This window comes from Nelumbo lutea, chromosome 1, assembly GCF_056320005.1.
Source record: "Nelumbo lutea isolate HS-2025 chromosome 1, American lotus-T2T, whole genome shotgun sequence".
Classification (NCBI taxonomy): Eukaryota; Viridiplantae; Streptophyta; class Magnoliopsida; order Proteales; family Nelumbonaceae; genus Nelumbo; species Nelumbo lutea.
The window spans coordinates 59947755-59962162 of NC_142684.1; the positions used below are offsets into that span (position 1 = coordinate 59947755).

At 41.2% G+C, this 14408-nt stretch overlaps 1 protein-coding gene across 7 annotated transcripts in view; it reads right to left on the reverse strand.

Annotated features, from left to right (window-relative positions):
- Nucleotides 1-4188, reverse strand: part of LOC148874769 (transcriptional corepressor LEUNIG_HOMOLOG-like) — a 36946-nt gene extending 32758 nt beyond the window's left edge. For 2 of the 7 annotated variants that reach the window (XM_088963692.1, XM_088963689.1), the window contains exons 1-7: nucleotides 3724-4188; nucleotides 3467-3558; nucleotides 3240-3337; nucleotides 3011-3120; nucleotides 2598-2887; nucleotides 2414-2489; nucleotides 2185-2296 (exon numbers count right to left, since the gene is read on the reverse strand). In XM_088963692.1, coding sequence (XP_088819818.1) covers nucleotides 2185-2296; nucleotides 2414-2489; nucleotides 2598-2887; nucleotides 3011-3120; nucleotides 3240-3337; nucleotides 3467-3498 — 718 coding nt within the window. In that variant the 5' untranslated portion in view covers nucleotides 3499-3558; nucleotides 3724-4188. Of the gene's footprint in view, nucleotides 1-2184; nucleotides 2297-2413; nucleotides 2490-2597; nucleotides 2934-3010; nucleotides 3121-3239; nucleotides 3338-3466; nucleotides 3559-3723 lie in introns of all 7 variants that reach the window. The other 5 variants (XM_088963693.1, XM_088963690.1, XM_088963694.1 and 2 more) reach the window with 3 other exon arrangements.
- Nucleotides 4189-14408: the final 10220 nt, after the last annotated feature.

Here is a 14408-nt window from a genome sequence, read left to right on the forward strand (position 1 = left end):
TTTTGTATTTTTCTGCCCACTTAAGGGCCTCTCTGTAATTTATCAAAGATTAACTTAATAAAAGAGTATTAGAGTGTTAGAGAGAGGTTAAGTTCGAACTCCTCATCCTCTAACTCTCCTTGCCGCAGCTCTCTCTCTCTTTCTTCTTCTCTAATCTTCTCTTGTTAGTTTTTCTGGTTTTCTAGCACAGTTCCATACTTCTAGGACTGTTTTTCAACTGCACACAACCCGGTGGAGCATGACAAAACTAAACATATTGAAGTTGATCGACACTTTATACGAGAGAGGGTCTCATCACAAGAAGTGTGTCTCCCGTACATCACCTCCAACATGCAGTTGGCAGATATCCTCACCAAAGTTGTACCACGGAAGAAGCTAGAGGCGGATCTATCCAAGTTGGGAATGATAAACATTTATTCCCAACTTGAGGGGGAGTGTAGAGAACACTGATGTGGGCCCCACAGCTACGGTCCCACTATGTTCGTAGGGTAGAAGGTGTTCTAGTCTTTTTAGGGTTATTCGTTGGTCATTTAGTTGTTTCAGTTGTTATTTATTTCAGTCTTATTTTGCTATATTATGTTATGTAAAAACTAAGGGCAGATCTGTCATTTCCATGTAATGAGCATAACCTATAAATATTAATTAAAGTGGCAGCGGCAGAACATTAAGCTTCTGCTCCTCCTTTCAACTCTTGTGCCCTACCGCTTCTCCTCCCTCTTCCTCCTCTCTCCTCTTTACCTTTCTTCTTATTTTCGAACCTGAAATCCATTAGGGTTCAAGACTGATAACAGTCCTGAACTTCTACTAATTATCATCGGTGGAGACAGACCATGATCATTGTCATTGTACTTCCTCATATCAAATTCAGAAATAGAAGCGTCAAGTTATCCTTTGAGGTAGAGTGAAAGGGCTAAAGTTCCATATCTAGAGCTAGCCCCAGCATCTAATGACCATGTGATAACAGCATGTCACTCTCACCATTTCTAATCATAAAGGCAGCATGATTATAAATACTTGAAAGAAGATAAACAAAGGAGAACACAGAATTGGAAACTAGTGGTGTGCAAAAAAAGATGAGAAATTCTACAGAAAACAAGCAACAAAAAAATAGAGGGAGATCAGGAATAAGGAAAAACATCCAAACAACTTACAGAAAAGACTAACACCATCTATCTTTTGGGGAGGAGGTGTCAAGGTGTTGCTTGGTGTCAAAGAATAATCATAGGTTTTTTACCCCAATTCACTGACAAAGGAGACTGGTTTGCAGAACAAAGATGCTGCATAATCAGTTTGAAAACTTGTGCCTATAAATATGACAAGGTGCTGCATCTCCTTGTCAGGGACCAACACCTTTGTGGATGGATCAATGTTTTCAACCCACCGTTGACCCAGATGGTTGAACCATCCAAACGTCACTCGATCCATTCTTTGGGTCCGCTTTTCCTAAAACCCAGAAATTGATAAAAAACCATTGACTTGATCAGAGACCTGCCAACCCTGGCGGTTGAACTGTTCAACCCAGTCACAGGTTACAACTCACAATGTATTGAAAACTTCCGGAGGCCATAACTTTGCGCTCAGTTATCCAATTGGGATGATCTTTTTTATGTTGGCCACAAGGTTCAAAATATCGATACAGGGCGATACGCCAGTAGGATGTATCGGCCTGCATCGGTACTGTTTTCTTGTTTTTTTATATTTTTTCGAATCTGGTTCGGAGGGGCCAGTTTAAGGCCGATCTACCCCCTGAACCACTCACTGGCCTGAAACACCCCCTGTAGGGGCATTCGGGAAGGCTCCGATACGATATGTATCAAAATTTTGAACCTTGGTCGGCCATAAATTTCTAAACCCCCCCCCCCCTTTTGGCCTCAAATCCCAATTTATAGCTTTTTTTATTATAGAAATTTAAAAACTGAAATAAAAAATATAAATTAGACCTAATATAAACCATATATATACATATAATTATACATTATGTAAATGATATAATGCACACACATGTATATATGTATACATCCCAATAATTTCTAATTACATGAAGGACCTTTGACCACCCAACCTCTAAGATACAACTTATTCATATCTAAATCATAGGGTCAATCCATGCAAAACTCATAGTTCACTCTCAATTTCTCCATGCAAAAATTACAAATTTTATTCTAGAGAATCAAGTAAACATACCTGCACTGGCTAATCCAGTTTTTGGTTGCATAATTCCTTGTCCATAGATTGATGAAGGATCCATAGGCATAGATCTTTGAGTTACACCCAAGTTCACTTCACCCTTAATATCCTATAATGCCAAAACATTTTCTACAATTCAGACACTGTGGCAGCAGATGTACAAAATCTAAAAAAGGAAAAAAAAAAAAAAACAGCAAAAGGAATAAGGCATAGTTCAAGTGGTTACAGTGGTCTGCTGAGTTCGTGCCTGCATTTGTTGCAATGCTGCAGACACACCTCCCGAATTACCTTGGACCAATGGGCTGTGTCAGCAATAAGAGTAAGTAAAATGAACAATGTACCAACAATTCAAGGAAACAGGCAGACATAAGAACATACACAGAAGAAAAGGTCTATGACTAAGTTATTACCCTGCATGATTAGTTGCTGATTTTAAAAGGGCCATCCTACTAGCATCAATAAATTGTGGGGATGTTTCTGCATCCATGGAGTGAGGATGTTTCATCCTTTCTTCATACATTTTTGCAGCCAAAACAGTGGCTGTAGACTGACCCAGCATTCCCTCAGAGTTCATAGGATTTATCGGACCCCCAAGAGTAGGACCATCCCTGCGTTGCAACTGAGCATGGCGTTGCTGCATGAGCTGCAACTGCTGCATTTGAAGCTGTTGTTGATGCTCTCTTGCTTTCATTTGTTGTGCCTATGTATCATGAAGAAATTCTGGGAAGGTTCAGTTAACCACTTCCCTAAAATATTCCAATAAAATTATCCCATTAAGGAGGGCACAAAAATAACTGCTATAGTGCTATATTTATAAAGGAACCTCTATATATGCTGCAGCAACCTCAGAATGCTTCTCATTTGTCCTTGCAATAAAGATGTCCCAAAACACAGACCACCATTCAAACAGAAATCCTCCAGGTGCATCAATTGCTGCACTTTCAAGCCACGAGTTAGATACAGTTTGATCCTATCTAGAAGACCCAATTTGATCACGAGAGAATCTTGAAATATAAAGTAATAATTAGTCAAGCATCAGATAACATTATTACCTACTGGATCTGCAGCAACTTTTCCTTCGGACATAAAAGCCTTTGCAGAGGCATGCAAATTTCTTTTTAACAGATAATCGTAAATATAAACATCAAGCCTAGTATGTAAACCAAAAAGACGATCAGAACAACAATTGTTTTCTAATATTAATGACAATGAAGCAAAGAAAAACAAAATTTGCTAAGAATTTAACAGGAAAAATGGAAAAACTAGAACGGTGCAATACATCTTATCTGCTTCCCAGTTGCTCTGTGCCATGGTTAGGTTCCAATACTGGCAAAAGAAACATAAAAAGGAAACTGAAGAACCGACTGGTAGCTGCAACGGTCACAATTAGCCCATATAATCAGGTATTTTGTGTTAGTGATCTCGTAAAGAATAATTCAAACCACTTCAATCCATAGAAAGAAATATATAGACCAGAGTCGGGAAAGAAACTTGGTAAAAAGATGATCATAAAGACCTGCTTTCGAAAAATCTCACCTCAGATCCTACTTTCCAGACGGATCAAAGACTACATTACTGATTCTGGTTTCAACGCAAACTTGATCTCCATATCTCACAGCCTAATTACAACTTGAGCAACTAAAACAACCACCAACTTAACCAAAACAAAGAAGGGATTGAAACAGAAGGCTATGATCTTCAAAACAAAGTCCAAGAATCATCTCCCCGAGCAACAGCACCGAACCAAACTCAAACCCAGACTGCACAGACGGTTCAAATTGTCGAATTTTTACAATAAAGATCAGAAACTTTGCAGCTTAACAGTAAGCGAGAACTCTTTCGAAGTAAACACTTTATATTAATCTAGCAAGGACTTAGGGCTTTCTGATCATCAGAAGTGAGAGCATAACTCAAGTAGAACAGCTCGACCTTTAACGAAGGGAAACAAAAAATCTCTGTGCGCTTTCACCGCCTCGAGAGAAATCGAAAATCAAAAACCAGTCTTCTCGCCACCGAACTCGTGATCAAATATCCGAAGCTAAGCCTCGGTTTCCGAAGCTGTGATATTTTCGCTTTGGTTTTCGGTTCGGAACGTAGGTTCGAGGCTCGGAGAAGGAGATGAACTACGTTTAACAGCTCCGTGGCCAGAGAGTTAATGTGTCGTTAAAGGTCGAACAGGTTTTTGGGAAGAGAAACGGTCGTTTGATCAGTTGCGGGTAGAGTAGACTCTTGAAGCTGACGTGGACGGCAGGGGAGTAATTAACTTGATCGAGGTTTAACAGGTGGGGTCACGGTCACAGAGTAAATTATTCGGGAATTGGCGGGTGATTGTTTCTGCTTTTGGCAACCACTGGATTCCTTGGTTGATTTTCGGCAATCGGTATTTGTTGAAAGCCACAATGACGATTATACCCTTCAAGTAAGTACTCAACGTCTCAAACTGAAGTGAAGGAAATATTCTCCTCGACATGGATAAAAAGTGAATTTAGAGGGAATCAGAATTTGCCGAAGGAGATTCCCGTTTCTGTGTCTTGATTTATCCGAACACGGTAATAAGATGCAAATTGGTTCATCGGGACCAAAATGGCCCTCACCTATTTCATTTATGACAATTTGGGCACGCAATTACGCAAACCACATGAGATTAGACCGGAAATAGATCGGACCCGCAAATTGAATCTGATAGAACCGGGTTCGGATTTCCTACCCCGGACTCTTCCCACATCCCTCCCTGCTCACATTACACTACAGGAAAATCTCCTTTTGTCATTTATTAGGAGATGTTCCCAAATCACGTTGGTTGGGCATGTGGGTAGAGTTTGTGGGTAGGAAATTGGACTGGACGGAATCGGTTTGTAAGCCAGCTAAATTTGTTTTTCCATATACATGGAGTGTTGACAATATATAGTTGGTTTATTTTTAACTGCCACATCAACAAAAACAATATAAGTTTGCTGATGTGGCAATTGTTTTTATTTTTAGAAACAAAATCAACCATATTGTCGAACACCACCATACTTTAATAAAACAATATTTTTTAAGGCGAATAGGCTACTAATGTAAATATAACAATGAATTGGTTTATTAACTATTATCTTGATTAGAGGTGGGAGTAGGGTTGTTCACGGGTCGGGTTGGGTCGGTTTACTGGCATTTTTTCAACCGACCCAATCTGGTTGGTTTACCTAGAAATAAAATCGAAATCGACCCAGTACTAAGTAAAACCGATTTGGTCAGTTTGAATCAGTTTGGGTTGGTTTGGGTCGATTTTGTGAATGATTTCTTGGTGTGAAAGGTAAAGGATTCAAGTCTAAGAAAGCAAAGGTTGGATGCTTGGAAATTAAGAATGATTTGATGGATTAAAACTAATATTTTATATATCAGAAATTTTATATATAATATGTATATTTCTAAAACAAAGCTGAAATATATATATATATATATATATATATAATCATAAATATATATCTGAAATATATATTAAAATTGAAATATATCAGATATATATATTTATAATATATCTGAAATATATTATATATAATATATATCTACCGAACCATCGGTTTATGTTTTTTTGCAACCTGAAATCGATCAGTGCTGAAGAAAACCCAGCCAACTCAAGTTGGATCAGACCGGGTTGGTCAGTTTGGGTCTTATTATGAACAACCCTAGGTGGGAGTGTAAGTGAGGTTGCCCAATTTAAATAATTTTAAGTTTTAAACTATATTGAATTATTGAGTGTAAATGATAAAAAGGTAAATTGCTTTAGTACTTGAACTAAGGTTTTCGAATTGCTGTTGATTTGGACAGTTTGACTATTAGGCCCAAGAACCATCCAGGCAACTGATTCCATTTTACCCCAAACCCAGTTTTTGGCCAAAAATCATTGAAAAAGTCAACAACCCATTGATCTAGGCGGTCAAATTGTAGAACAGTCGACCCGTTCAACAATTTTTTATCATTTTTATTTTTAATTATTTGTTATTTTTTTAATTTGTTTGTTAGAATTTGATGGTTGGACTGTCGACCTGAAAACCGGTGGCTAGAATGGTTTTGTTACTGAGTCATTTTTTTTAAACGTTGACTTAAATTTCTATATATGTGCATTTAAGACCATTTCCCATGAACTAGTAGCAACAAAGTAAGTGTCCGAAAGTGAGACTACCCTCAATGAACCAATCAGGGCATGCTTAATTTGCTACCATTGGCTTGAATCTAAAGTCTAAATTAAATTCAGGTGGAAGAAGATGAATAGTGAAAGAATAGAATTAGAACATGAGTATTTTATAAAGTTGGACTTAAATATATATTTCTGAAAAATTTAATAAGCCCTATAGTAAGACTACCTCCAAAGTACATGGTAAAAAAAAGTATATTGGATTGGGTTTCGGCTTTGAGTTCATTGTAAGTTTAACAAATTCCCAACCGAACTTGCACCGTTATCTGAAGGTTCAATTTATGATTGTTTTTTTTTTTAATTAGAATGAACCCTAACCCAAACTCTAGCTTGAGGTAGCTAAAATTCTTGAATTGGGACAATCAAACTGCTTGCACCATTAGCTAATCTCTACTAACCGGACAAAGACTATAAACAAGCAAGCTAGCTGGCACCTCTAGTTAGGTTTGTTCACGGGTCGGGTTGGGTCAGTTTACTGGTGTTTTTCCAACCCACCGACCCGGTCGGTTTACCTAAAAATGAAACCTAAACCAACCCAGTATTAAGTAAAACCGACCTAGTCGGTTTGAATCGGTTTGGGTCAGTTTTGTGAATGATTCTCTCGGTGTGAACGGTAAAGGATTCAAGTCTAAGAAAGCAAAGACTGGATGCCTGGAAATTAAAAATGATTTGATAGATTAAAACTGATATTTTATATATCAGAAATTTTATATATAATATGTATATTTTTGAAATAAACTTGATATATATATTTCCACAAATATATATTAAAATTGAAATATATATATAGTAAAACTGAAATATATCAGGTATATATAATATATATTTGAAATATATTATATATAATATATATCTAAGTTGGTTAGGTTTTGGTTTTCATAACCGAACCGAACCATTGGTTTATGTTTTTTTATAACCCGAAACTGACCAGTGCTGAAGAAAAACCGACCAACTCGGGTTGGATCATACCGAGTTGGTTGGTTTGGGTCTTGTTATGAACAGCCCTACCTCTAGTATGTAGTATGTAGTATGTAGGATCGAGCAGCTATGTGAATTACTAGATTGTCCAAACTATGCATTGGTAATGTATGTAGTTTTCATTTACGTTATGCTTGGTTTAATAGAAAAACAAGTGAGAAACATAAAGTTAAAAGTTATTAAAAATTTTCACAAAATTTCTTGAAAACTTACCCCCAATTTCATATTTCTCTTATTTTCTACTAAGCCAAACGTGGCAGTAGGGATTTGCTGACACATCAACTATATTATTCTAAACAAAAAACAAAAGAAAGAAAAATCATACAAAAGTGATGATTCATCTAAGAAGCCTTCTTCCACAATTTGAACATACCAGTCTCTTAATATATGACTCACTGAAGCACAAAAGTGTCTTAATATATGTAATTCAAACCAAATCTCAAATGAATTTTTCATTATCTTCTTTAGAAAACAATTCAAAAAATTAAAGACAAATTTCTTAAAGTATCCCTAAGTTTTAAGAAATTGACTAACTCTATCCCTATTGTTTATAGATTGTCTTAAAGTATCTACAAGTTTTTTTTACTATATTTCGTCATAATTTGTTCACATGTGACATCATGTGACTTGCATAATTTTTTAAAACTCAAAATCACCCTGTGATGGATTTTGCCTTTCATTATTCTTTAAATTTTCAAAATATAATTCAACAAAATTTGAAATGCTAACATCATCATCCATGATCCATGATTTACCTTTTCCCTCCTCTTAGCCTAGAATCACAAATCCTAGAAAAACATAACTAAAGAACTAATAAATCAAAACGTAGTTCAGAAGCCTTGTCTGCAAACTTTGGGGAGAAAATATACAGAAAATAACCTAAAAAACAAGCAAACTCCGATGCTACAAAATGTCCATTTCTTAACGATAAAACTAACAATAACCACTTGGAAACACAACCAAAACACACTTAAACCCTCAAACAAACATAAAAGTACATGGTTTCTTCAACATAATGTGGTGATGGACAAAGAATGTCATTCGAGAAAGAAAACAATGCATGAACTGAAGAAATGACATAATAGAAAGACGATGAAGAAACCGAGGGATTAGTAGTGGCGATTATGGTTTATCCGGAGAGTGGGTTGATTCATTTCATCCTCCCAAACATGTGATCAAAGAATTGGTTCTCCATTACTAAGATCATTGGTGTTTTGATTGGACCTATTGTTGCTAAGTTTCAATTATTTTCTGAAATGGCTTGGAATTTTTTAAGAGACTTTTGTACACTACATTTTTAATTGAAAAGAAGGGTGTAGGGTATTAGGTTTGGTGCTTACATTTCCAATAATCACAAGTTTTATTCAAATGTTATATTTTGAAAATTTAAAGACGAATGATGGGTAAAATAGTCTTTTACATTTTTTTTTGTTAATGGACACTAACAGCAAAGAGGATTTAGTCAAATGTCATAAACTTATAGGGTACTTACTTTAAGTCAATTTCTCAATAGTAGGGGTGGATAAATCAATTTTCTAAAATTTAGGGGTACTTTAAGAAATTTGCCCAATGTTAAGGACTAAGCTTTGAGTCGAACGTTAATGGACGCTAACCGTCAGAGTCTCCGCCCCTAGGATAAAACCCGGGGCCTCTGGTGTGCATTTTTTTCCTACTTATAGGTTGGACCCATCAACCTCGAACACCAGTGAAATTCCCTTGTTGTGCTCAGCCTCATCTTTGGCAACAACAATTAATTGGTGTCGTCTGTGGGAACGTTTTCAAGACTTCCCATTAAGAAATAACTTAACTTAATTAATCAAATATCCGACATGGCCAATAAACAACACCACACACAAAATGCTCAGAACTTAGCCACTATGGACCAATTCAAGATAGTCCTCGATAGGTTAGACAACCAAGCCCAAAGGTTGGATGAGGTGAGGCATCCGATAGGAGGCTGCCCGCAAGGTGGCTGCCCTGTTGGAGGCTAGGGACAATATAGTGGACAATCCACTCATGTTCCACTAGGCCAACGCCTGATCGGCCCAGGGAAGGCCGACCCCTCAACGTCGACAGGCTAGCAAGCCCCCGTCAAAGACCTCTTGACTCCCTAGCCATAAAGGTGATCCAATGGGGTCCCATGACAACCATAGGGACCATGACCGCCATCATCGCCATGCAGAGAGCAACCAGGATGATAGTGGGTGCTCTATCCACTACAGTCCTCCTCCGATGGCTATAGGTCGACGCTACGTTTCTCCCCCATCGATATCTGATCTTCACGATCTCCTCAATGATTGTCGAGCTCCAAGGCTCAAGAGGTGCCAACATTTGAGCACTCCAGGAATAGGGTCAACCTATCCCACATAAAGGAGGACCTGGATGAGATCCAAGCCCCCATCGATTGACACCTCACCGATCTTCAGGCACAGAGGCACCATCCAAGATCAAATATTGCATGTAAAGGAGGGCAAAGGTGATGCCTCCGCCAGTCAAAACCCCTCGTCCACCCGGATGCACGCCTTCACTGACTCCATCACCTCGGAGCCGCTCTCGCCTCATTTCAAAGCTCCCACTCTAGAGAATTACAGTGGGAGTACATATCCAAATGACCACTTGGAGAGCTTCAGGGCATTCATGTTCCTCTATGGGTACTCCAACACCCTGATTGCCGAGCCTTCCAAGTCACCTTCAAGGGAGCAACACGCAGATGGTTCTCCATGCTCCCCTCTCGGTCCATCAACTCTTGGGACCAATCTATTGATCTCTTCCTTTCCCACTTCATCAACAGCCAACGGTGTCAAAAGACCATCGCCTCTCTAATGTCAAGCAAGCAGAAACATAGGGAGAGCCTCCGGGCATACAACCAGTTCAAGTAGGAAGAACTCAAAGTAAGGGATCTTGACCCCTCAGTCTCCATTCACAAGGCCATCAACGACATTCAGCCCGGATCCCTCAAGTGGTCCATCTCCAAGACTCCACCCAAGAACAGGGCCGAGTTCTTGAAGAAGGCACAAAAATACATCACCGCCGAGGAGGTTGAGGCTAGCAAGCGCCTCTAAGAACCAGAGGCCAAGCCTAACCGAGGGGCCACGAACAAGAAGAGGAAGGAAAGGGAAGGCCGTGGCCATGGCCACACCAACAAAGACAGAGTGAAGAGGTCGTCGGCCCCTTTCTTCAACATATATACACCTCTAAATTCCTCTCGAACACATATACTAATGCAAGTAGGGAAGGAGGAATACATGAAGTAGACAACTAAACTAAAAAGGAATCTCAAAAGAGGAAACCCCCAAGAAGTATTGCAAGTACCATCACGGCATTGGCCATGATATTGAAGACTGCTACGAACTCTAGGATGATATCGAATCCCTCATCCGCCGCAAGTACCTAAGAGAGTATGTTGAAGGCGACGTCAGCGCCTCGTCCTTGCAACAACAGCAGCAAGCCGGGCCCTTGGCCCATCACCCCTTAGCTGGAGTTATTGATGTCACCGTTGGGGGCTCAACATTGGGCAGAGCATCGGCTTCGGCCCGAAAGGCATACGCCCGACAGTTTAACATCCAAAGCCCTACACCTAAAAGACTGAGGTTGGAAGATGTCATTTTCTTCATCGACGATGACCTATAAGGGGTCTCACTACCCTACGGCGATGCACTGGTGGTGTCTATCACCATCGCCAACTATGTGGTGAGGAGAGTCCTTGTAGACAACGGCTCATCGGGCGATATCTTGTTCTACAACACGTATAAGAAGATGCAACTGGCACCTGATTGGTTGCAACTTGAAAACATGCCACCAGTAGGATTCTCCAGAGCAGTCATTAAACCTAAGGGGAAGATAACCTTGCCAATCACGATAGGGATCGAGCCTCGGAAAGTCACACAGATGACCATGCTCTTGGTCGTGAAGATAGGCTCCCCATATAATGCCATTATAGGGAGGTGAACCCTTCTTGCACTCAAGGCAACCATCTCGTCCTATCACCTTGCCATGAAATTCCCCATTGAACATGGTGTGAGAGTAGTCAAGGGGGACCAACAAGTTGCCAGACAATACTACACTGCAATGCTAAAAGGTGAGAACTGAGGAGCCTTACTGCTGGGGAAGGCTTAACCTCAGGGACGAACCAACACACCAAGCCCAAGCCCAAGGAGACAGTATGAGTTGTGTTGAGCCCACCATGAAAGCACTAGCACTAGCACCAGCATACCCTTTGATCGAATGCACCTTCAGCCAAGCCTTCGACTAGACCACTAGAGATGATGAGAAGCCTTGGTCTGCCTGCACTCTGTTTGTGAGTGGAAAACCAATGCCTTGCACCTAGAACTCCGAGGACATTTGAATGTATTATCAATGATGGAAATATGACTAGTGGAAAGTTGGAAACTTTGTGAATAAAGTATGCAAGTTCCTTTCACATTAGCTTGAGTCACTTTATTGTAAACGTCCTCATCTCATCTAATTACTAGGACCGCTCAACCAAACGATCGACCGTAACACACAACCTTCACCAAGGTTATACATACAGACTGGACGTCAGCCCAAGGCATACAACTCTTAGGGGGTCATACGCCTAGTCGCCTTCTTTATCCAAGGCGAAATCTTATGGGACCTCGGTCATTGATAATGAGCAGCCTTTGACATCAGCCTTGGCCTTAGAGACCCTCCAAAGAAGTGAGTCTTTGAGTAAGCATCGGCCCACCACTTAACACAAAATGCGATGAACAAACACACTAAACGAATAATGCTACCTCAAGGCAAAGGCACTCTGTGGCCTTGGCTGAGCACCATTCGCTGGGCCTCGGCCATGCATGAGTCCACTCATTAAACCCTTAAGAAAGAATACGTCAGGCAGGCTAAGGCAATTGCCTCCCTTCCTTCTTACTAAGGAAGTGGGTCCCGAAACCTCGACAATGAAAGTTGACCTCAGCTTAACAACCTTAAGGAGGAATGCCTTCATGAGTAGCTAAGCCAAGAGTTACGAGTCTCTTTGTAAAAAGATGCCTCTTCGGGGGAGGCATTGGCCCCTTGCACGAGAAAGAAAAGAAAAAAGCAAAGAATATAAAGATAAAGGCACTATTTTGACAAAGGAGAAACTCATAAGAAATCAAAAGGCTTATATATGCATTCAATATGTTCATTCAACTTTCCTTTACAAAAAAGAGATCTCTAATAGGGGAGGTCGAGCCCTTAACAAAAAGAAGCAAAAAGCTATCCAGAGGGAGCCACAACCCTACATGAGTGTCATTCAGCCTTGATGTCAATGTGCTCATCAGCCACCTCCTATTGCCCAGGCTGCTCAACATCGCCCTCGGCCGCTTGTTGACCTGGGAGACAAGGGCCCAACTGGCTGACATTGAAATCCGAGAGGAGCTCCAACACTTGAGATTTAGTATCCTCACTCCCCTCTAAGTAAGAAGTAGCACTGAACTCGGTTAGATCATCCTTGTGGGCCTTAGAGGCCTTGTACTCCTTCACGGATTGGACGGAGGCCTCCTGAAGCTTTTGCTCCGCCTCGTCCAAGGAGGCCCTGGCAGCCCTCAACTGCTCCATCTTATTTGCCACCTTGGCCTCAAGCTTTTTGTGGCGCTCGTGCTCTCTACGGGCTGCCTTGATAGTGGCCTCCCTGCTCCTTGTCCAGCTGGCACTTCAGTTGCTCATTCTCCTCTTGCGACAATCAGAGCTATTGTAGAAAAACCCCCACCTTATCACACAAGCTGATGACACAAGAGTCTACAAAGGCACAAGGAACCTTCGTCAGTTGAAGAAACCTAAGTAGCAGGAGAGTAGCACTAAGAAAATGAAGATCAAGCCTTACCTCAGCCAACTTGTCGAGCAGAGTGTCTCGAACTGCCTGGATGGAGAGTTGGGTTCACAAGTGTTGATCTCCCATGGGTAGCATCCCAGTGACTAAAGCTCAATCGATGCTTGGGTTATTGAGAGAGTTTCCCTACTTGACGTTCCAGCTCAGGCGGAATAGCCGATGCGCTGCCAATAGGATGTCATTGCGCGGATCTGAGGAATGAGGCCCCAACTGTCGAGAACCTCCAATAGTACCCTCAGTTCGGCAGTTCCTCATTGCCAACCTCTTCGCCCTCTAGTATTGAGGGGCATCGGCTAGCCACTTGGGTGTGGCCGACCTCCTCTTCTCAGTCTCGACAACTCCCTTTGCCCGAGGCGGTTCCTTCTCGCTCGGCCTCCTCGATGTCCCCTCGATCGGGCCCTTCCTGGACTTTGCCATCGCTGCCTGCAGAAGCCTATCCTTCAAGCCGCCATCCATTTCTGCAACAAAGAAAGGCAGTCTATGATAGAGGAAAGACAAGGAAGGTTAAACAGATAACACAGTCAGCTGACAACAGGAGTGTCCATACCAAAGGGGCAGGGTTGAGGCCAGCCGACACCAAGGCTTCCTCCGTTATTAAGGGCCTGGCGTGAATCATCTCAGTCAGTCATATCTGAGTCATCACGACCGACTCCTCCTTGCCGTTGTATGGCTTGATCCTCTCGACCAGTGAGTCTGGTGTCCTCCAATCAGATCGGAAGGACCATTCCTTTGGACAACGAATGAAGAAATATTTCTTCTTCTAGTTGTGGATTGCGACGGGTTGTCCACTACCCTACCTCGTCGACCCTAGAAGTACCATAGAATGTCCCCTTTGGGATGCTTCCTCAAGGCGAACATACCTTGAAAGACTTCTAGGGTCACGAACACACCTCGTAGGCGAGCCATCACCAACACAACCACTATGGTCCTAACAACATTCGAAGCAAGTTGACTAAGGGAAATGTTGTAGTGGTTGAAGATTTCAGGGATAAGATGAGGCAAAGGGAAACAGAGGTTGAAGTTGAGGTAGTGCTCATGAACATACACCTCCCTCTCAGCGGCCTGCCATGGCCAGTCACCAACACAGGGGATTCTAACCCTATAGCCGCTGTGGTATGGTACATCTCGGAAAGAGACCTCACTTGCAATTTTCTGAGGTCACTATCAAAATCAGAGCAGGAGAAACACATTAATGTCACGCCTCAGCTCACTTCTCGAGAGTAGGTTCTTCAACTTCCT